This window comes from Mirounga angustirostris, unplaced genomic scaffold, assembly GCF_029215605.1.
Source record: "Mirounga angustirostris isolate CCGP_5_RB_7025 unplaced genomic scaffold, mMirAng1.0.hap1 SCAF_16, whole genome shotgun sequence".
Classification (NCBI taxonomy): domain Eukaryota; kingdom Metazoa; phylum Chordata; class Mammalia; order Carnivora; family Phocidae; genus Mirounga; species Mirounga angustirostris.
In genome coordinates this window covers 4572023-4595930 of record NW_026991724.1, presented here as the reverse complement: position 1 = coordinate 4595930, position 23908 = coordinate 4572023, and the positions used below count along the sequence as shown (strand labels likewise).

General features: G+C 47.4%; 2 protein-coding genes across 3 annotated transcripts in view; one reads left to right on the top strand and one right to left on the bottom strand.

Moving 5' to 3' along the window:
• Nucleotides 1-741: 741 nt before the first annotated feature.
• HSDL1 (hydroxysteroid dehydrogenase like 1) lies at nucleotides 742-21008 on the bottom strand. Of its 2 annotated transcripts, none has more exons than XM_045890651.3 (6): nucleotides 20880-21008; nucleotides 13035-13088; nucleotides 9536-9761; nucleotides 8433-8878; nucleotides 7990-8217; nucleotides 742-3564 (listed from the first exon to the last, which is right to left on the bottom strand). In XM_045890651.3, exons 3-6 carry the CDS (start codon nucleotides 9753-9755, stop codon nucleotides 3466-3468), a joined length of 993 nt encoding a protein of 330 aa, XP_045746607.1. In that variant the 5' UTR covers nucleotides 9756-9761; nucleotides 13035-13088; nucleotides 20880-21008; the 3' UTR covers nucleotides 742-3465. The 2 variants fall into 2 exon arrangements, with proteins under 2 accessions (XP_045746607.1, XP_064436878.1); XM_064580808.1 differs by lacking the exon at nucleotides 20880-21008 and adding an exon at nucleotides 15890-17159.
• A 103-nt stretch (nucleotides 21009-21111) lies between these two features.
• The window catches only part of DNAAF1 (dynein axonemal assembly factor 1), a 20379-nt gene continuing 17582 nt past the window's right edge, over nucleotides 21112-23908 (top strand). Inside the window, exons 1-2 of the mRNA XM_054511236.2 lie at nucleotides 21112-21330; nucleotides 23423-23558. Of these exons, the coding sequence (XP_054367211.1) occupies nucleotides 21207-21330; nucleotides 23423-23558 (260 nt within the window). The 5' untranslated portion in view covers nucleotides 21112-21206. The remainder of the gene's footprint in view (nucleotides 21331-23422; nucleotides 23559-23908) is intronic.

Below are 23908 nucleotides of genomic sequence, written 5' to 3'. Positions count from 1 at the left end.
AGCAGCTGATCGTGCTGACAGGCACCAACAGGACACGAAAGCACAGCACTTCGTATTCCCTTCATCATTCTTTAACCGAACTAGTATACTAAGTTAATGCACCATCACCCACTAGATTTGTGATCCTGGGCAAGTTGTGCCCCGGCTCAGTGTACCTCACCTTCCTTACCCGAAAGACGTATTTGTATCTCACAGGATGAGGGTTCAATGAAACACCATGGTCCATAAACAATGGTGCTTAGTATCTAGACCCACCTACACCTGATTAAGTTCTTCTCCCCATTCTGAGATCGCATCCATGTTAGGAACCCAGAGAATTCTTGACTCTTTCGCATTCGCAAGTCCTCTAAGTGAAGCAGTGCCTGCTGCCACCATATAACGCACTTGAGCTTAAGCTCCACTGTGGTGTTCTAATGTGGGGTGAACTGGTCTAGGCCACGGTTCTTTTAACAGGCCTTGAGGTCACTGTGCCATTGAATACACAACCCAACTGTCAGTAACTGAGGTAGGCTAGTGAGCTGCAAAAATCCTTGTCGTGTGATCGCAAAGCCCCAAAGTAGGGAACCCGGCACTGCTGCTGGTTCCAAGAACCCTATAAGCTGAAGGGGGGAGTATGAGAGAGGTGTTTTGGAAATCTACCAAGAAAGGATGAGAGCCACAGGATCCTGGTCTGTCGGTTTTCCACCACTCCAGGTTCTAGAATAACTTCATGCTTTATGTGTATAATAAGGAATCTGCAAATTCCACGGGAAGGTATATCTTTATTCAAACTGAATACGATTTTAAAGAGTAACAGCCGAGCCAGCAGTGAGACAGACACACAAACAGACTGGACTTGGTTTAGGAGGGCACACGATGTCAAGACAGACGACACCACCTAAACCCCCTGGTTCCCAAATGTGGTACGATTTTGAGTAACAGACATTAAAACAGCGAGACTCCTCAAAAGCGCTCTCTCCTTGCTGTCTCCCTTTCTCTTTCTACTCTTTTGAACCCACTACAATCTACCCTTCATCCCCACCATGCGACAAAAATGGCTCGTGGCAAAACCAGCAGTGATCTCCACGTTGCCAAAGTCGATCAAAATCTACCTTCAACTATTTACTCAACCTCTCAGGAGAATGAGATCAAGAAATCTACTTAGTCTATTTCAAAAGACTTAATAGACACATGGTTATGCACAATTTTCTTGCTGAATTACCAGCTTTTAAGGAATTAGTACCATAAGTGTTCATAGATTAAATTAATTTTAAAGTAACTGTTTCTATGGGGAAAAAGCTCTCTCTCTCATTCCAAATACAAATACATGGAGCAAAACCTCTCCCACAGGAAGCAGAAGCAGTTTTTCTTGTTAAATTTTCAGTTTACAGGTTGTTTCAAAGGTTCTTCATTTTCCACATTCTTAGTAAGAAACCCCATCTACAGTGGCCCAATGATGATTCTCAGATGAGCCCTGGGAAAAAGTATTTCATCAAAGGGGAAACCTAAGGAAGATTCTTGGTTTTGATCTTTCACTAGCTTTGCACCCGTCAGCTTACTTACACAGGTCCTGCCAAGTAGAGAATTTGCAAATATCACTGACATGATTTACTTTTTCTCATCATTTGGCAGTGACTCAGTCCGTAACCTATAAATAGAAACACTGCTGTGCCACGTAACTCCCGAGATAGAAATATGGTGCTTTTACATACAGTTGCTGCTTCTTACTACATGTCAGTAAAATTCAGGTTGATGTGGCAGGAAGTCAAATTTTCTCTAGTCTTAATGACCATAAGTTAATTGTTAGGTGAGGGAAAATAGCCAAATGTGACAAAACGAAGGCTTCCAAGCAGACTCCATCAACACCTTCCGTGCTGTGTAACACCGCTAGCAAGTTTTCATATCTGAAGGTCTTCTTTGGTGTAATGAAGGCCTGGTCTATACCTGGAAGAGCTTCTGAACTCAACCACTGATCTTCCGAGTCCAAGTCCGATCTGGAAACAGTGAGGCAACGGCACTGACAAAACTGTGGGTGCACCGTAAAGGCATGGCCAGGCCTAACTCCTAGTGGAATACCATCTCAGATGAAAACAGCTCCATACAAGTCCTGATTTCAGCCAATTTACTAGTTTCTGCATCAGTGTCACAGTAATAAACTCCAAATTCTTAACTTGCATACATTGTCACGTTCATATAGTGATTTACAGTTGCTGAAGCACTAGAGAGTGGTCCCCCAAAATGTCTGGCTTTATAAGATCCAAGCCAAAAAACATTTATTTCACAGTAGGTGTCAAAGCTAACCCCTATCACGGGGGGTTGCGCACAATGATCGTCACACCAACAAAAGCGTTCACTGCAATGCGTAAATTTGTTACACGAACCAAGAATGAGCTTCTAACTTATTTTAACACATTACTATATATCACACACATAATTTGTCCGTATTTTAACCACTATTCCGTAAGTAATTGATGTTTACTCCAATAATGCTACTATAAGAGAATATTACATAGAAAAGTGTATGAAAACCAGATATAACAAGCTCTAAAGGGCTAAATTTCAGTTATAAAATGGGTCATAGGCTGAGAAATCACTACTTATCCACAATAATTATAAATCAAGAGATAACTGAGGGTCAACCATTATAGGTTCAAATCTAAGAAAGAATGAATCAATTCCACAGATAAAAAAAAAACAACCACCAACATAATGTATGATATTATACATGGCAAACCTATAGCACAAAATTGGGTAGGCTTGTTTAGTGCGAAAAGGAGTAACCTAGAATTTCAAGACCCCGTTAAGTTTCCACGTTAAGCCACCTTAGCAAGACATCTTTTTTAAAGTAACTTACCCATAAATAAAGTTGCCCGAATGTACACAACATATATACACAGATGGTTCTCTAGTGAAATATCGCTTGAAGAGCAGCATTTTCATACAGAGTCAAACAGAGCTATACAATAGGATATACAGGGATTTCTACTGCTAATTACACCAGCGATCTTACTTATAACACTTTCAAAGTCTTTCCTGATGAACATTTGAAAACCAATACTATAATTCGTGTACCAAAATGATTTCCCTTAAAAAACAACATTGGAAACTACGAGAGCTGACAAGTCATTATATTTTAATATCAGATTGCTATAGCTCCTAGAACAACATAAATCACACAGCTTTGAGACAGCTTCGAGAAAAAAAAAGAAAAGCATTACAATTTAGGTTCCCTCAATAGGTTCTTGTGCCTCAGTCACTATGTGCTCTGTGCCATCCACATGATGCGGCCCTTGTGGTTTTTCCACAGCATTTTCTAAAAGTATTATGTGTGCTTTGCAAATGATGAGTCAACAGTATGCTAAATCAACCAGTAATAAAACCAGTAATAAAAGAAAATACAGAAGATAAATTAAATGTGTCCTTCCAAACGTCAGAATACTGCAGGTTCCCAAGAGGTGGCAAAACTTCCCAAACCATCATGCAGTTTCATGCTTTGCAGGATAAGGCCTCCTTACGTAAAGAACGATTGAGAACATTTGCTCCCCACACCCAGAGCCATTCAGGCATATACTGTGCAAAAAGAAACTAAAAATGAAAGAGAAAAAGGTTAGAAGGTTAGAACCCAAAGCACAGACCCTTAAGTGTCAGTATATGACTTAATACAACAAACATCACCAAAGTAAATACAAAAAAAAAGGAAAAGCCCTTAGGTGCTCTTGTACCCAAGCACCTATTTTTGCAAAAGAACCTATGCTAGACTCCCTGGGAATACAACACACATGACCACTGCCTGCCCACCCCTTCTCTAATGAGGCTGGACAGACTCACACGCAGTAATACAATCCCATTCTTACTTAACCTGGTATCAATAACACATTCATTTGGTTAAGAATGACAAAACCACTCGAGGAACAAAGGGCAGCTGAAATGGATAAATGCATCCGTGATTAGTACTGTGTGAGGGGCAGGCTGGGGTGAAATGAAACAAGAGGGATATATGGCAATGTCCAGAAACCTTCCTGGTCGTCACACCTGGGGTGCTGTTGCTACCGGCAGCCAGTGGGTAGAAGTCAGGGATGCTGCTGAACAGTCTACAGTGCCCAGGACAGCCTCGCCACAAGGGATTATCCAACACCAAATGCCAACAGTGCTGATGGGGAGAAACCCTGCACTGTGCGGATGCGTTTGTCCAAGACTGAGCTGAGCTGTATTAGAACTTGTGCTACTGTAAGGAAGGGAGATGAATGGGAGGCCCGTCTCAGTTGGTGGAGCATACAAAACTTGATCCCAGGGTTGTGAGTTCAAGCCCATCATGGGCATAGAGCTTACTTTTTTTTTTTTATAAAGATTTTATTTATTTATTTGACAGAGAGAGAGACAGCGAGAGAGGGAACACAAGCAGGGTGAGTGGGAGAGGGAGAAGCAGGCTTCCCCGCGGAGCAGGGAGCCCGATGCGGGGCTCGATCCCAGGACCCTGGGATCATGACCTGAGCCGAAGGCAGATGCTCAACGACTGAGCCACCCAGGTGCCCCTAGAGCTTACTTTTTAAAAAAAGGAAGGAAGGGAGATGAACAGGCCACTGGCAAGTGCTAAAATTCTAGCCTTGAACAGAAAGTAACAGAGGTCACCCCAGACCCAGGGAAGCCGCACGGAACAGGAGGGGGTCCCGGTGTCAGGGACAGCCGCAGCGGTCCATTGCAGGTCCCAGAGAAGCTCCACCTCGCCACCTCAGAGACAGGAGCCCCGTATTTGCCCAGGAGCCATGGGAAACTTTCTGGGGACACAACTAAGGTCTCTCTGGACCTCTTTAAAGAGCCAGGATTTTGTGGATAAAATACTGGGATACTCCTCCTTGGAGCTACTATTTTAAAGCGAAAGATTCCAAACATAAGGAGATAAAAGAAGTCAGCTTCAGGTCCCTTAGGAGGACCCTGGAAGTAGGGATCTGCTCAAACACGTAGGCACCTGGGACAGACTACAGAACTGGACCCCCTCTTCCAAGTACAGTGGTGCCCCCACTGTCCTGGTTTTGCTTTCCATGCTTTCCGTTTCCCATGGTCAAGGTCAACCGTGGTCCAGAAGCACATGATCCTCCCGACTTACCGCCCTGTCAACAGCAGCCTAACGCGACGTCCCCTCACTCCCTCTCCTCACACAGGCAATTTATCGTGTCATGTCAGCACAACAGGAATGCTGCGTACCGTACAGGTATTTTGGGAGAGACCACCTTCACATAACCTTTGTTATAGGATATTGTTAAAATTGTTCCATCTTATTATTAGTCATTGTTGTTAGCAGCTCACTGTGCCTCCTTTATAAAGTAACGTCATCACAGGTAGCACGCACAGACAGGAAAAAACACGGTCTGCATAGGGTTCGGCACTATCTGTGGCTTCGGGCGTCCACTGGGCGCCTTGGAACATATCCCCGCTGATAGGAGGAGGACTACTATGCATTTTTTCAGCATTTATTTAATGGAGACGGGATCAACGCCTAGAAATCCGTTTGTTTTTAATTTCCGTTCAATACGGCCGCTGTCTATCACGGGGGACCAGCAGCAGGATGCACCTTGCCGTTTCTTATGACAATAGGTGTAGAGCCCTCATGGGGGCACCATTTCCAACTTATCCTAATGGGTCTTAGCACCCTGGGGAGCAGGATGGAAAGAGCTAATGGAAGAGGAGAGAACTGCATCCTCTGTGTCCTGATAGATTAGAAACTAAAGGGGTGACTCATCTATGTGTTTACAGGAGGAGAGCGGGGAGGGGAGGGAGGACTGGATCTTTGGCTCTGGAAGGCTCTGTGCATGTTCAGAGACCTGACCCACCTGTCTAGGCCTAGGAAAGGAGCTGTCCTCCCCTGCGACAAAAGCCAACGGTAACTGACAGCCCCTGGGGGGAGCCAGAGCCAGAGGAGGAAGTCAATGGCAAATGCACATGTACAGCTGGCTGGAAATCTGCATTGGCAATGAAAATGCCGACGCCATTATTTCCCAGAGACTGGAATGGTTAGGACCTAGGTAAGAAATGGGGATGGAAAGGAAGGAAAAGATCCCAAAGAACTTGGGCTGGATCCTCGAGCCAGAGTTTTTCCAAAGGTAGAAACAAAGCTGCAGTGAAGGTGTGTGGTTCCCAGTCCCTTCCTGGCTGGCAGTGGGTGTGGGAACTCAGGCTAGGCAGGGGGGCCCTGACCTCTGAAACGGCTGCTGGCCTGCCTCCCCTGGACCCTCACCCACATCTCAATATGCAGCCCCAGAGCCTTCTCAAGGCCAACCAGCTCCCTTCTCCTCTAAATACCACGTCTTCTTTTTCCAATAGCAACACACATGCACTACGTGGAAATAAATATACCAAAAGTGGGTAGAAATTGAGAGCAGACTGCAGGCCCATCCAGAGAGCCCAGATGCCCCCGCTTGCCAGTCCCTGTGGCTTTTTCTATCTTCCTACACCAGGAACACAGCCCCCAGAGTAATAAGCAAGACACTTACTGGTCAAGTTGTCAAATTAATGGCTTTTTCAACCTAATACATACCCACATGCTTCTGGCCTTCACCTCAAGTAACCCAAACAGAAGGCTACAAGCTTTTCCACCTTACTCTGTGTTCCGAAGCTGACAACCCTGCCTCGTGCACTTCTGAAAACGAGAAGAAAGGCTCCCAAATCAACACTGATAACTAGTTAACAAAGCCAAGACATTTGACTCCTTTATAGCTGTTTTAAGTTCAAATCATTTTTTCTATTTTCTGCTTGCAAATCGTTAAGACAACTAGCACAACACAAAGAAGACACCATCATCTGATTACATGAATGCCAAGAGGGCAACAGAGGCCAGTTCCCAAACAGCTCCTGTGCAGAAATGGTGTCCTGCAGACATCCGTAAGGGCTGGGCCAGCTGAGGAGCGAGAACACCGCCCTAACCTCTGTGCACGCTCATCAAAAAGAACTGTTTATGCAGACTTAGCAATGACCAGTAAAAGGCTGTGAAATCACTATAGAGGCCATCCCGGCAGGGGCTCCCACAGGGTCCCTCACACAGGAGCAGCGCCCAGCTCTCTGTCCCCGACACTGTCACTTCAAACCTCCCCACTCTGCAAGCCCCCACTCACAGGAGCCAGCAGTCAGCAGCCCCTGCTCGTCCCCTCCACTGCACTCTGGGTCCAGCCCCCACTGCCAGGAACCATGCCTTCTCCCCCTGCCCCCGCATCTTCGGGCTGCTCTTCTCCACACACCCCTTCCCACCAGCACTTACTCCCAGCCACATCTCTGCTGCCGGAAATGGAATAACAAACACAACGGCTTCCTCCGGCCAAATCCACCTGCCGCCGTGCCCGCACAGCCTTATTTGTGGAGCAGGAGGTTGCCATGGCCCTCCCCACACTCACCTACTCACTGCAATCCGCAGCTCCCTTTTAAAAGGCTCCCAAAACTGCCTTCATCCAAGGCATTGAGCACTTCTAAGACCCTACAGCCAACACAGGCTATCACTCTTACTCAGGCCCTAACGTGGAAGACTGACCGGGATAAGCACAGATATTGCTTTATAAGGTGTGTTTGACACATCAAACTTCCTCCAGGAAACTCCTTACGGGTTAAAAATTGACAGAGGATTGAATAAATAAAGCTCCTTCTGACTAAAGAAACTTTTAGCCAAATCTTTCAATAAAAATAAGAACTAATGTTGATTTTCTTATCTATTTATGTGGTGATGGCAAATTTAATAATCTTTATGCAAAGAGTCCCCATGAATACTGAGTATTTTATACTCCCGCCATTTCCTGTAGTAAAGCAGCATACTTCATCTCTTAGGTGCCACACAGATTAAACTATCAGTAAGAACTGCACAGAAGAGAATTTAGGGACTTAACCAGAACGACTACGAGTGTCAGGTTTAAGAATCAGAATGTGCAATTCTCACGTTTCAGCAGTAGGTTTCAATCGGATGGCCATGTATCATTTAGAAAGGTTTAGGATGCATTAACCTAATTACAAGAGTTGCGCGCATACTGTTACCTGGATAGAATGGGACCAGTATCCTGTGGTCCTTTTTGAAATGCCAAGGGTAGAAACAGCATGATGTGCATACACTTTCGGTGAAGGCACCAACCACGGACACTTGTGCAGAAAGCTGCCAGGTGTGGTCACGTTGGTGGCCACGTAGAATGGGATGAGACTCTGTACAAAGATTCCTTTAGAAGCATATTCATACTGCAGTGCTCTGCTGAAGTGGTCTAAATAAGCCTGTTAAAACAGAACAAGGGTAAAGACTTAACGGGCGGGGTGGGAGGGGTACTTGGAAGAAAATTCAGAAGAAAACAGGCTTATGACCATTTCGGGAGAAAGTACAGCATAAGTTAACACGAGCTGGGGACAAAGAGCTCAACAAACTGGACCAAACCACATAATAAATGTCCTCCTGCTTTATGACTTTGCTGTCCGAATCAGGAACACATTACCTTAGAAGCAGAATACGCAGCCAGCTGGGGAGTGGGTTTGCAGCAGGAGCCGGATGAGATGGTTACAATGGCACCCTTCTTTCTCTCCAGCATCCCTGGTAACACTATATGGACCATCAAACTAGCCGCAGCAATGTTTACGTTTATGATGTCCCAGAGTTTGTCCTCGGAGACCTGAGTAAAATACTGGGGGTAGGGATAAAACACGCCTACGTGATTCACCAAGATGCCAATGTCTTTGTCCTTCAAGGCTTCTCGAATAGGGTCGTAGATCTCGCGGCCGTGGCTGAAGTCCGCAACTATAACTTCGGTTTCCACTTTGTAGGTGTTAGCTATGTCTTTAGCGACCATCTGCAGCTTGTCTTGATTGCGGCTAATCAGGATGATACTGAGACCACGGCTTGCTAGCTCTTCCGCGTATGCTCTGCCGATCCCATCGGTCGCACCTACAATACAGGCCAGGGAATGTGAGCACGCTCGTTTCACGGTGTGACCTTCAGAGCGAACCTTAAATACCCCATTTCTGGGTTTAAGCTGAGAAGGGTTCACACTAGAAATAAACCCAGTTCTCATACTGATCACTATGTCGAGTACAATGTCGAATCCAAAGATGAACGACACCTTAGTCAAACACTCTTCCAGACCCCCTGACAAGTAGAGGAAGGGCAGTCTCACGTTCACCGAGCTGGTAGTGAGATACGGCAGGAAACAGTTTTCAAACTTATATCTGGCTTGAACGAGTGCCAGGGAGGTACTTTCCTGGGAAACAATGATAAATCAAAATGAAATTTAAAAGAAGGGAACTGACAGTGGTGACAGTTTCTAAGGACAATCTCAAAAGGGAGCGAAAGGAAAAACAAGAGGTGGGAAGGTGGGCTGAGGCAGGACCGGGAACAGGAGGACAGAATAAGAAGGGCAAAAATCGTTCCAAGAGGAGGGCACTAAGAAAATGTGGACAGAATCACAACAGAACTGTGTTCCCGTGAACACATCACAATGAATTCAATGGCTCCTCGAATAAGGCACCCCACTGAAAACAGAGCTTACACAGAAGAGATAATACTGTTTTGAAATCAGGCAAGGACTAAAATCTCCTCTCTTACCACTCACGACTGCCCATCTTCCATACTGCTTGATCAGATCTGCTCTGCTCACCAGGCGTGGGATGAAATGCAGTCTGACCAGGCTGTAGAAGTCACAGATGACAGTGATGCTCTTCCTGGCTGTGTACCAGGCTCCGACCAAGGCCAGAGCTTCCATGTAGCAATTGCATGACCTGGCGATCTCCCTATACAAGAGGTAGAAGCTGTCAACGGCAGCCATGGCAGCCTGCAGGGAAGGGGAAAGAGAGAGGTGTTCTTTGCTTAATTACGTTAAAGGAACATGCAGAGTGGGAATGAAGAAAGACATCTAAGGATGTCAGAGCTTATCAATTATGCACTCAAATAACAGTTAACGCTTCAAATGCATGTAACCCATGGATCCACTCAATGTATAATCTCGTTAACATCTGCAGCTTATGAAGTCCTTTTCTTCCAGGGAGATTAGTCAATGTAACTACCAAGAGCTATCAAATTCCTACTGAAATTCAGGCACTGTGCTGCATGTTGTGGATACAGAGATAAACACAATATGCTCTGTGCCCTAAAAAAGCTCCTCGCCCAGCACAGTGACAGACACAGACTTTTAATTCATGTAACAGCTGAGAGGTGTGTTTACTTCTCTGCTTTCTTCATCATCAGCCAGCACAGAGGGCCTACCACCCACACAGAGACAAAGTAGAAGGAACAGTGGCGGTCTTAAGATACCACCTTGGCCAAAAAGAGCTTACAATCCATTTGAGACAAAACTAAGCTGTAATAAACTTTCCCATAAATTGTATTATGTATACATAATATGCATAAACGCTTATTTACAAAGGGATAATCCCCAAGCTTAAGGAACTGGTTTTCTTAAACAAGAGAACAAGCACTCCTCCGTCTTACTGCCGTCGTGGGCACCCCTAACTCTGCCCTGCGCCTTACATCTAAGGGAAGAGTCCAGTACGACTCCTATAAGTATCCACACGGCAAGCATTTCCAAAGCACCTACTACGTTCCATGGACCGTGACAGATGCTAAGGATTCAAAGATGAGTTAAACAATTGCACCTAGGAAAACAGAAGGACACTTAACAAAACTACTTTAAATGCCATATGAACTGCTTTGTGGGCCTCTGTGGTGCGAGACGACCCTGCAGAGGCAAAGGCCAGGCGCCACCAAGGCTGATGAACTTGGTCCTAGACGAGGCCTGGGAACCGCGGAGGCTGGGTCCAACTGTGTGCTGTCTGCGAGGGACAAGATATGGAAGGGATCACAAGAGCCTGCAGTTAAATTACAGCAAACTCTGATGTGCACAAACACAAGGATATAGAACTTATTACATAAAAGAAAAGATGACTTTACTCCAAAATATATATATAACACTTCTGGGAATGGCCTCTCTTTCGAAGTCCTGTTAAAATAGAAAAAAAAAAAAAAAATTCGTGAAACCAAGAGAATTCCCAACGATAGTAGCAAAAATAGGCATAAGCTTAAGAAAGAATGAGTGAATGCTCCACTGCAGTGTAATCTGAGCCCAATCATGTTCTGCAGAGTGAAAACGAGCAAAGCAGGAGAAAAACCAATTAGCCACTGAAATGGAACACATTCTAAGACTGGCAGCATCCTGTGATAAAAGGCATAAAATAATGGAAAACCTGTTGAATATAGAGAGAGATAGGTATGTGAATATATATATATATACTGATACATATATGAACGTGTAATCCAAATTACAAACCAACAAAGGATACAAGGAAATAGGACAGAAAACTGCGGAGAGGAGCAGGCCGCAGGATTCCCAAATGCCCCACAACAAGGACACAGTTGCTCAGGCAGGACGCCGTACACGGCTACCATATTACTAATTGTGTGGACATGGCATTACATTAAAGAAATGTTTTCCCCAAAGGGCAGAAAAAACAACTGAAGTTGGGCCATCTCATATCCTATTGGCAAGTGCTATATCCTGGGGTTCTGTTCATAGAGACGCACCTCCCACAACAAGAATGCCAAAACTGATCGTGAAAAGAAAACTGTAAACTGTATTAACTCCACAAGCCAAATCCTTAATAATATAAGAACAATGAAATGCTCCTTTGGGGTAATTTTTCTTCAAGGACCACACTAGCTGAGATTTTCTGAAATCTGAAGTGTCAAGATCAACGAAGTCTGGACTGAAGAGGCCCTTCTAGTCCTGATCAATCTGCCATTCAGAAGGCAACAACACTCTGAGGGTTGCTCCCAGATCCTTGGAAATACATTCACAGTGAGGATCATCTGTCTCAAATATGTCCATTCTCTCCCTGCGGTGCAGGAATGCCCCTCCAAGCTTCTAGATGCTAGAGACAAGGGAGTGTCGCGTCACCCTTCTCAAGGGCCCTTGTTCTGCAGCTCAGGACACAGCCAGGTCCCTGCAGAGGTAGCTGGACTGAGCAAGCCCCTGATCTGGCATGCCACCACCGTGTTTGCCATGGCTCTGGCCCTCAATAATCATAACGGCAAGACTCCCAAACAAAGGAATAAAACAGTAATTTCTCATAGGAAAGAACATAAAAACGAAATCCCATGTTAAACCTTCACTTTGGGGAGTTCCTGAAATAATTTTTTTTTTAAAGATTTTTTATTTATTTGAGAAAGAGAATGAGAGAGAGAGAGAGAGAGCATGAGAGGGGAGAGGGGCAGAGGGAGAAGCAGACTCCCCGCTGAGCAGGGAGCCCGATGCGGGACTCGATCCCGGGACTCCAGGATCATGACCTGAGCCGAAGGCAGTCGCTTAACCCACTGAGCCACCCAGGCACCCCTGAAATAATTTCTTAAAAGCATATACGTGCCTTCTGTCATAACTAATCTAATACAAAGCCACAAGGAAAGTAAATGCAAAACAATAGTATTTGTAGGTACTAGTACTTTTCCAACACAATGTAATAAAATTAGGAATAACAAACTACAGCAAAAAAATCTGGATTCTTGGAATATTAAATCTATTCTCCTAATAACAGGTGGGTGGGGGTGCCCGGGTGGCTCAGTCAGTTAAGCATCTGCCTTCAGCTCAGGCCATGATCCCAGGGTCCTGGGATCAAGCCCTGCATCATCGGGCTCCCTGCTCAGCGGGGAGCCTGATTCTCCCCCCTGCTCCAACTCTCTCTCAAATAAGTAAGTAAATAAATAAATCTTAAAAAAAAAAATAACAGGTGGGTGTAGATCTGAGATACTGAAACACTGTTTTCTATGAAAATTTATATCCTATGTATCAAGATCTACTGGGTTGTCACCAAAGCAATACTTGTGGGAAAATTAACTGCACCCAGGGTCTGCAACAAGGTTCTAGCTAAAAAGGAGTAGCTCAGATATGGCTCAGACTAATGCGAAGCTGTGTAAAGGGAACTTCTTCTCCCCTCAAACACCACTTTTTCCAAGAATTTGAACATTGGTGAAGGAAAAACTATCGAAAGGGGCCTGACTACAGAGGAGATTCCCGATTTTTCTGCTGTGGTCCTTAACTACCTTGCTTTTCTCTCACCTTCTCTCAGCCGGTTCTGGGTCTTCAGGAAAATGCTGCTGTCTTAAGGCCAACCTGCAAACAAAAAACAGCATGAAACAAACTCCTTTCTTTTGCCCTCACAGCTCAGCTGGGAAAACTTTATATAAACATAAGACCAAAGTTCTTCAAAATTAAGGAAACACAAATTCTTACACCATGAATCCCCTGTGCAGACGGCAGAGCATTTCCTCATCTCAGAAAAAGGAAGGCACTAACAGCGTCTGCAGAAAGACCCAGCTGCAATGTGCCCGCTTTTCCCTGGGCCTTCTTTCTTAAGGAACATTTCATTAAACGGAACAAAACCAGTTACAATAGCTGGGAGAGAGGTGGTGCTCTGCACGACACTGGGAGCTCAGGACACAAAGCCCCGGAGCAGGCGGGCAGGGAAGGGAGCAGGCTGGGCCACTCTCACTCCCCGATGCCTGCCTGGGCTCGCCGCGGGCCTCAGCCCTCTCCCTGCAAGCCGCCTTCTGACGCTCCACCTGCAGAGCCCCTGAGCTTCCCCACTACTGCGGCCTGGCACCTCGATCCCACATTCCTGGCAGATTCTGCCGGCCGCTGAGCCCCGGCATCCAGCACTTGCCTAATCAGCTGGCAGAGGTGGCGGGAAGAAGTGTCCTGCGGTATTCGGAGCAGCCCCTTCCAGCCCGTGAGTGGGGCCAGCACTTTCAGAATGCGCAAAGGAAAAGAACCTCTGGCACACCTTTCCCCTTCTTTCCACCCTAGACTCGGTTTTAGAAGACCCCCTGCAGGCTGAGTTGCTCCACGGCTGAGGCCAAATCTTATTCCTCTCTGTTCTTCTAGCCCCTTCCACGGGCCTTGGCCCAAAGCAGGAGCTCAGCACTACCCGGTCTCCAGGTCAGCTCTCATCCTGCACTTTCTTGTTCACCAGCTCGCAAGGGGATCTCCCGATCCTCTACAGACAGGAAAACCGCATATGTAAAACCCACCAGCAACCTCCTGCTCAGGTGCATCAGAAAGATGCACCAACTTCAGAGATGCTCTGAGAACAGCAGTTTCAAGGGCCTTGGACCTGGCATGGCCTGGCTTCCTGGCTCTGCTTATCACACTGCCCTCCACCGTCCTGTCACAGGGTACCAGGGCGACATTTAACATCACAGTTCCACCACAGGCAAGCACCTTAAACATATACTGTCATGGCTACATTTGTTTTCAATCACAGAGAATCAGAGGGCTGACAGTGTTCTAGGCCTGGTCTACAGCTTTGAACGACAGACAGCATGCCATCTCATCATTCCCCAGACACAGCTCAAGATGGAGACCTGACTGACAGCCACCAAACTCACAGAAGACTGAGACATTCCAACACCAACTTATTTAGGAACAATAAACAATACCGCCAAGAAGTCTAAACATGCATGGTCACTGCCTAGGCAAGTCCACCTGGAAAACCAAACTACTACAACAGCAACGAACAGCTAAGTGTCAGACACTGAGGACCCTTCCCCAGTAAGCCAGGAGTCCCTGCGTCGCTGTGCACGGAATTCACCAAGATAAACAGAGCAACTCCGTGCAAAGTGGCGAGGGTACTGCTGCAGGGCATAAGGCCCTCCTGGGCAGAGAGGAAGCAAGGGCACCTCACTGCAACAGGTTCGGCCTGCCAGGAACCGCTGACAAACTCAACCGGCTCATAGCACAGGAACTGCACCCAGGGGTGGCTAGGGGGCTGGAAGGGAAGGCCAGACTGTAAAAGGTCTTTATGACAAACAGAAGCGTGCGGACTGACTCTCTAAGTCCCTTCTGCCAAAGGAGGGAGCCGATCGGGTTTGTTGTAAAAGGCGGCTGGCAGCGGCGGGGGCCGGCTGTGCAGGGAGAGAGGGGTCCGGGACCCTCGTCCTTCCAGATGGGGACAAGGCAAGGCTGAACGGAGAGCGCATGGCTTTGTGATGACTCCACGCTGCTTCTCAGACACACCAGACGTTTTCCTACTTTCGTTCATACCCTGATGGACCGACCGTAAATGGAAAATAACAGGACATTAGACATTCCTGACATCCTCTCAGTCCTCTCCCCACCCCTGAGTACATGATGGAAAATAATGTCTTCCTAATGAAAGAACAGATCAAGACTTCCCCCAAAGCCATTAGGATCTAGGAAGTCTCACGGAAACCAAGTTCAAAGGAGTTTATTACACATTTAAGTCCAGAAGCCTACCAAGATACCTAGCTGCATTTAACTTCCTATGAGGGTTTGACTAGTTCATTTTTCTGCAGATAGGTATTAGCCTAAAACTTAGAGAAATCCTTTATAAAGCAACACTGAAACACAGTAAACTTCTGGCCCCTATCCAATCTGCTTGTAAAAGTTATTATAAAGCTTTGTTTTCTTGCCTCTACAGAAAACTCAATCATCATTTTTCACCAAAATAGGAGAAAAACAGGTGGAGGGAAAGAGTCAGAGCTGTCCCCAAAATAGGAAGAGAGCAATTCCCTATGGTCTGTTAGGCACTTTCTACTTCTACAGGGCAATATTCATCAGGGCTAATGCATTGAACACATCCTAGGTAAACTACAAACTTTGGGTGATGATGATGGGTCCATATAGGTTCATCCTTGATTTAAAAAAAAAAAAAAAAAAAGGTACCATTCTGGTGAGTGACGCTGACAGTGGGGGGATGCTCCATGTGCGTGGGAGCTGGGGGTATACGGGCCATCTCTGTACCTTTGTCTCAATTTTACGGTAAACCTAAAACTGCTCCCAAAGAGTCCTAAAACAAATCCTGTGGGAAACAACAAACAAACCCTAAAGGTAATATTGGAAGTCTAAAAGTGTCACGGGAAAATTATGGTCAAAACTGCAAGGAGAAAAGTCACCTCTTCAAAGCACGGCTATGGGGGTGCCCTCCTGGCTCAGTCTGTAGGATGTGCGACTCTTGATCTCGGCGTCGTGCGTCATGAGTTCGAGCCCCACGTTGGGTGTAGAGATAATAAAATAAATAGAACAAAGCACCGCTGTGACCCGTAACGTTCTCCTGACCCAGAGTTTAGCGGGCTCAACCTAGCAGGGATGAGGGCAGGCAAACCTCATGCAAAACCTTCATGAATCAAGAGTTCTGGGGGAGAAGTCTTGGCTCAAACACTGACATCACCAAGTTATCTAAACGCATGAGGCCTGAGGGTAAAAGGACATCAGACAGACTGGCCACAACGTTTTCAAGGAAAACGAAGCAAGCATGATGGGAAGACAGTTAAAGCACCACCAAACAAAGGCAGCAAGCCTGGTGGGCTGAACAATGGCCCTGGGAGATGGCCCCGTCCTGATCCTCACATGTCCACCTCATGAATGCCCCACCTTACGTGGCAAAGAGGACTTTGCATATGTGATTAAGCTAAGGACCTTGAAACCAGGAGATGATCCTGGATGATCCGGGTGGGCCCCTGTGATCACACGTGTCCTTGGAGGAGGGAGGCAGGTCAGAGTCGGAGGAGATGTGATCAAGGAGTGGAGGTCAAGGAGGCAGCGGGCAGGATTAAAAGACGGGAGGCCATGGGATTTGAGGATGGGGAGAGGGGTTACCCTCTAGAATGCAGGCACCTCTAGCATCTGGCAAAGGCAGGAAAGATATTCTCCCCGGAGCCTCCAGGAGTGACACAGGCTTGCTGACACCTTGACTTTAGCCCACTGAGGCTGATCTCAGACGTCTGACCTCCAGAACTGTGAGAGAATAAATTTGCACTGTTTTAAACCACTAAGTTTGTGGTAATTTGTACAGCAACAATAGGAAATTAAGATGGATCAATGGATGGAAGGACAGAAAGAGACGGTCAGCCTCGTTTTTAAGACAGTACAGAAACAAGCTGCAAATCCTGCACATCCCTTAATCCAAAAGCTTCTAGTGTTCGAAGGAGCCAGAAACAGCCTCAGAGATTCCTATGATCTTCCCCAGAGTGGGGCAGGCCTGAGGGGGTCCTCCCCATCCTCATCCACAACTGGCACTGACCAGCTTTTCAATAAGGCTCCAGGGCTGTGGACTTTATTTTCGTTAAGGTTTTTTCATAGAGAGAGCTCTTCTTTCACACAGAGTCTGCATCGGTCTTGCTGTTGGCACTGAAATCCTGTCTGTCCTCCCAAGACCAGCTCAACCCCCCATTCAATGCCAGTGCTCACTGATAAGTGCCAGCGACACACAAGGCCTGGGATGAAGGGGAGCCCTGCGCCTCTTCCCTCTCCTTCATCGGCCACTGCACCGAGCCCCCCGAGTTCCTGTCTGTCTTACCCACACGGCCCTTCCCGCACCACTGTGTATTCTGTTCAGCTGTTTCCCTTGTCTCTTGGTTCCCCAACTAGAGCACAGGCCTCTCGAGGGCAGATGTATCCACAACTAATTTTGCTGTCACTTGAAAAAACTGAAAAATATGCACAAAAGTTGTAAAACCTATTACGCGTAGTTCAAAGAATAACCAAACACCCACGCGGCCACCCCACTTAGAAGCCTCATAGCTTCTTCCCTGATCATATTATCACCTTCCGCCACCCTGGGGGTTACCACCCTCCTCAATTCTGACATCACCGTTCCCTTGTCCTTTTTTAAAAAAAAAAAACAGTTGTATGATTACCCCAGCAGGGATTCTGAAAGAAAGTGCTCGGTTTTGTCTGGTTTTGAACTTCCTCTAAAGGAATCACAGCACGTGTATTTTTGGTGACTTGTTTCTTTCAGTCAATGATGTTTTCGAGACTCGTCCATGCTCCTGGAGCTGCAGGTCATATACTTTCACTGCTGCACACTAGGTCACGATACAAACACACCCGGAGTCACACATCCATTCTATCGCTGATTTGCATTTGCGTTGGGGTTTTCCTGGCTTTCACTCTACAGTTATGAACAGAGGTTCTGTGCACACTCACTCACATCACCCGCACACAGGGACACACCTGAGTCAGACTGCTGTGCCACAGGGCATCCGTGCATTCAGGCAGGCACTGCCCAAGCCGCTGGGCCGATCCCCACGCCCACCATCAGCCAGTGTGAGTTCACAGTGCTCATCCCCAATAGCTGGCACCCGTAGGCTCACCTTCCGCCCACAGGGTGGCCTTGAAACGGGGGCTCACTATGGTTCTAACTTACATTTCCTGATTATGGATAAGGTTGATTGCATCCTTACGATGCTTCTGTGTTGTTTGTGTGGCTCCTCGTCTGTGAAATGCCTGTTCCTAGCTTTTGCTCTTACTTCTACTGTGTTGCCTTTCTTTTCTTTCTATATTCTGGATACTGGTTCTCTATGTTTGCTCTCTGCTTTTGATGAACTGAACATCTTGATTGTAATGCAGTCAAATGGATTAATCTTTTTCCTGTATGCTTTGTGCTTTGTTACATTTCACTTCAGAAATCCCCTCTTAGCCCCAGGACATAAAGGTATTTTCCAATATGATTTTCTCAAACTTTTCACAATTTTGTGTTTCAGATTTAAGTCTTTAACCCTCCTGTGGCTCTGTGATGGTGTGAGGCTAGGATCGCACCCATCTTTAATATTCCTCCTCAGCAGCTGGAGTAAGGTTGTGTATAAAAATCTGTGTAATAAATAGAAGCAAATACTGGTTTGTGTTCAAAGCTCAAATTTCACTCTTGAGGAGAAAAAAATGTAAGGAGCTTCTCAAATTGTGTGTCAGCACTTTGACAAAGTTATTATTGGTGTATCATGACATTTTGGAATTTCTTTCCTGCCCTTGCCAATTTTTGGGATACCGCTAACCGGAATTCATGGGGAGCTCAGCGGAAGGGCAGAAATGGGAGTTCTCATCCAAGATCCAATAGGCCTGGGTTTCTCCATTTGGAATTAAAATAACAACGGCATCAACTCCTAGATATCAACCCAAGACAACTTACACAGAAACTTGTAGAACCACATTCCCAGCAGCCCTATTCACAATAGCTAAAACATGGGGACAACCCAAATGTCTATCAACAGACAAACAGATAAACAAAACGCGATCTATCCACATCCCAGAATATCAGTCAGCAATAAAAAGAATGAAGTAGGATGCATGCTGCTACACAGACAAACCCTGAAAACACTACGCTCAGCGAAAGAAGCCAAACACCATATGATCCAATTTATATGAACTGTCCAGATAAGGCAAATCCAGAGACAGAAAGGAGATTAGGGTTTCCAGAGCACAGGCGCAGCGGGAATGGGGAATGACTGCTAATGGGGAAGGATTTTTTCCTGGGATGATGGTTAAATAGTGGTGGTAGGGGGCGCCTGGGTGGCTCAGTTGGTTAAGTGACTGCCTTCGGCTCAGGTCATGATCCCAGGGTCCTGGGATCGAGTCCCACATCGGGCTCCCTGCTCGGCAGGGGGTCTGCTTCTCCCTCTGACCCTCCCCCCTCTCATGTGCTCTCTCTCTCTCTCTCATTCTCTCTGTCTCAAATAAATAAATAAAATCTTTAAAAAAATAAAAATAAAAATAAAAAAAATAAATAGTGGTGGTAGTTGCACACAGTGAAGAGGCTGCTATGAAGAGCACACTTTTAAATGGCTAAGAGGATGAATTTTACATTATATGAATTTTATGTCAATTTTTAAAATCTACTAAAAAAAAATGCTGATTTGTTGAACTCTACGCCCCTGGAATATTCATTACTGTAGTGACTAAACCACAGATTCTGAAAATAGACCTCCTGGAGTCAGATCAAGGCTCTGCGCCCCCCACCACCCCCCCCACCCCAAGAGCTGTGCTGGGTGAAAGTGAAGTTACTTCGCCTCTGCATTTTCCTTACATTATCTTATGTTACCTAAACACGGAGATACTAGTTCCAACCTAAGATTTCGTAAGAATCAAACGAAGTCATACATACAGAGCACTGAGAACAGTGCCCAAATTTCAGTGCTCAATAAACCTTAGCTCTTAGCTGCTGGAACTCCGTGTTCAACGTTAGCTAGGGGCTATCTGCATGGGTCAGGGTTAGATCCCAGAGCTGGCTTTAAGCCAAAGACACCGCTAAGGGCTTTACCCCTGACCCCTCACTGTTCTCTCACCAACGTTAGGAGGCAGAGTTATAATCATCCCGTTTACAGATGGGGAAACTGAGGCCGACAGAGATTAAAGTGACATGGCCAAGACCCCACGGGAATTCGGGTCAAGGTCTCCCAAAGTCCAGAGCCCTGGCTAGCCTCCCCACTGTGAGACCCCCGGGCGGGCATCCTGCTGGCATCGCCGCGCAGGCTCCAGGGCTTGGGTCTGCTGGGCGGCACGCTCCTCCGAACCAGGGACAGCCTCATCCATCTCCGGAACCCTTCCATTCCAGCACCTGACGGCGCCCAGCAAACCCCAGCAAACCACCGCGCTTCGGGAGCCGCAGGTGCCCTCTCTCCAAGAGCTCCCTGATTCCGAATTACTCCTAATTCAGAACAAAGACAACAACAAATCCCACTGCAACCAAGTCCTTTAGAAATGAGAATAAAGGAGCACGGACAAAGGGGTGACTCTCGGAGCCTCACTGGGACCCCCGGGCTAGAGTCTGGGGCCGGAAGGGCCGCGCTCGGGTGGGTGGGGCCCCCTACCTGCCGGGTCCTGGGGGAGGGGGCGGACCCAGGACAGGGGGTCCTGCGGGGGTGCAACGCCGGGATGGAGTTGGGAAGGGGCGCCGTGGGGCTGGGGGACGAGTCTGGAAGGAGCGGTGCCGAGGCCGGGGTCCGAGGGAACGGAGAGACGAAGGGGTTCCGGGGGTCCGGGGTGCCGATGGCGCCGAGGGGCACGGTCCCGGGGGGCGTGGCGGGGAGCACCCGGAGGGATGGGCCGAGGGCGAGCAAGTGGGGCCGGGACCCGGGGCCGGGCGCGGGGAGGCGGGGGGGTGCGCGGTACCTGCAGAGGCTGCGCAGTCTCCGAGCCGGTCCCGCCAGAGCCGCGCGGCCGCCGCCCCGCTCACCGTCACCACCACCACCGCCGCCCCTGTCACCACCACCGCCGCAGTTGCCGCGAGCCGCGCCCCACGTGACCCGCGCACGCGCCGGGGGCGGAGCCGTTGCGGGGCCCGCCCCCGGCGTCCTGACGTGCCGGCCCACCCGAGTGCGCGTGCGCGGCGGTTGCTGTGGCGACCAGGCGAGCGTTAGGCTGCCAACGACTCCGGCGCAGGTGGTCGGCGGGTTAGCGACCCCGCGGAACGGGGTGTTCGGTGTATCCGGAATAAGCATGCACCCCGAGGCCTCGGAGCCCGTGGTGGACGGGGCGGCGGAGCAGGGCTGCGCGCAGGAGCCGGGCGTGGAGGAGTCGGCGGGCGCCCACGGGGACGCGGGCCCGCGGGGCCGCAAGGAAGGTGCAGACCGCCGCCCCCAGGGAGCCGAGGGGGGCGGCGGGCTGCGCCCAGCACCACCCCTAACCTTCCCTGCCAGCGATAACAACAGTGATAATAACGGGAGCGGCACACACCTTTGAAAGGATGCGTGCCCCGCGCTCACCTCGTTTGAGCCGTGCTCCCGCCCGCTGCGGTAGGCACGCCTCCCCCCATTTCATGCAGATGAAGAAACTGAGACTTCTAGAGGTTACGGAACCTGCTGCGAAGAGATCACCCTCGTGCAGTCCATGACAGAACAGACCTGCGGGTCAGTCGGACCCCGGAGCGCAAGCCCTTACCCAGCACACCCTTCTCCCCATCGCCCACCTGTTACATGTTTTAAATGTATCCCTTCGTTGCTATCACTATATGAGATCAAAGGCTCTCCGGGCAGGACGTCCTGACTGAATTCACAGTGTCCAGTCCAGCGCCTGACCCACGGTAGAGGGTGAATGAGGAGCTGGTGCTTCTGGGGCCAGTGGGTGACTCCCCACCGGTTTCTCAGACAGACTTCAGCCTCTGCTCCCCCTTTGCTTGAGGCCCTAAGGGGGATCTCTTAACGACTAGATAAACTACTCGATTTGTGTTTCATTTTTTGAACCCGGTCAACAAACATGGAGCAGTGACTGACTGTCCAGGCGCATCCCGTGTGAAGAGCCGTAGGGAAGCCGTGCAGCTCTCTGGAAAGAGACAGGCACGGACTCTGGGTACAGATTGCAGCTCTGCAACTCGCCAGGTTATGGCTGTCAGCCCAGAGCTTAACCTCTCTTTGGGGGCCGTCTACTCGTCTGTAGGCAGGGATAATTATAATTAGGTTTCTGGGTTGCAGTGGGCCATTAATCAACACTAGCTCTTGTTATTCAGATAATCATTGTGTATGTTGAGCACCTCTCCTTTATTTATTCCGCAGACACTTACCTGGTGCCTCTTGTGGCTGGGCATTGTGTGCAGTGGGAAGGGGGAGAGTGAAAGACACAGTCCCACACACAGAGCATTTAGTCGATAGACGCAGGGACACAGAGCGCAACAGCCAGCCGCTCTTAAAGATGAAGTGCGTCTGAACTGGCCAGTTTTGATTGACCTTTGAAAAAATTAAGTGACTTTGAATGTGCTCATTCTCTTTTTACCAAAGACATTTTCACCACTTTTGTTTCTTTTCCTGTGGTTTTTATTTTGGGCACTTTTTAAAAAAAGAAGAGGGAGCATTATAACAAACACCCTTGTATCATCACTAAGAATTGAAAGTGATGAACATTTTATCATTTTTACTTTAGTCTTTTTTTTAATTAAAGAAATAAGACATTTCAGATAAAGTTGATGCTCCTCTTGCCCTCCTCCCTGCAATTCTCAGTCCCATTCCCTTCTCCCCGTCCCTTGTCTAGAATTTTGTCCTTAAACAATACATAGCATTGGTTTGTATGGTTTTGTTTGTTTGTTTGTTTGTTTTTAAGATTTTATTTATCTGAGAGAGAGAATGGGAGAGAGAGCATGAGAGGGGGGAGGGTCAGAGGAAGAAGGAGACTCCCTGCTGAGCAGGGAGCCCGATGTGGGACTCGATTCCGGGACTCCAGAATCATGACCTGAGCCAAAGGCAGTTGCTTAACCAACTGAGCCACCCAGGCGCCCTGGTTTGTATGTTTTTAACTTACATAAGTGATATCCTGTGCTTATTATGAAACTTGCTTTATCGTCTCATACACGTTTCTGAGAATGATCCATATTTACTGATGTAGCTCCAGTGCATTCTTCTCCAAGGCAGACTACTAATCCATTGTTTTACCTAACCAGCCACAATGGGTGGACATTTGCATTGTTGACAGTCTTTGGCTGTATAAAGTAATGCCGTAATGAATATCTTTGTACACGTGTCCTTGTGCACCTGTACCAAAGCTTTTATAGAGGACCCGCCTAGACGTGAACTTTCCATGGTCCTTATCAATGCTTTACAAATTGTCGTGCACTTCAAGAGTACTCATGTTCCATACTAAAACCAGACACTTATTAATCAAGTTGAAATTGGGCAAACTTTTTATAGATCTCTTGATCTCTGTAGAACCAATCTCTTCTTTTATAGAAATTAATGATCCGAAGGAAACATGTGTGGGTCCTTCTGTCACATCCCACCCAAGTGAGCAGAAGCAGAGCGGTGATAGCAGGTCGGACAGTCACTTCACACACCAGAGAGATGACAAGGAAGATCGTGGCCCCAGGTATGTGGGCACACCGCTGCCAATTATAGTACATATCTACTAAGGAAGGTAGATGGTGGGATTGCCCGTTTGTATAGATCAGGCGATTGAGGCTCACAGAGGTTAAATAGTTGGCCCAGTGTCTGAGAATTAGCAACAGAGTCAGAACGGCGCTGCTTCTATGGTGCAAGTAACCACAACGTATTAAACTTTAATGCCAGGCCTGGAGAGAGAAACATCAGTAGTTCTTGATGACACTATTAAAAGAATTTTTGTTAGAACATACATTGCAATTTTTAAGAATGCTGAAAGTAATGGTATTGGATGAGGCCCTGAAAGGTATACAAAAAAAGAACTTAAAATAGTTTATC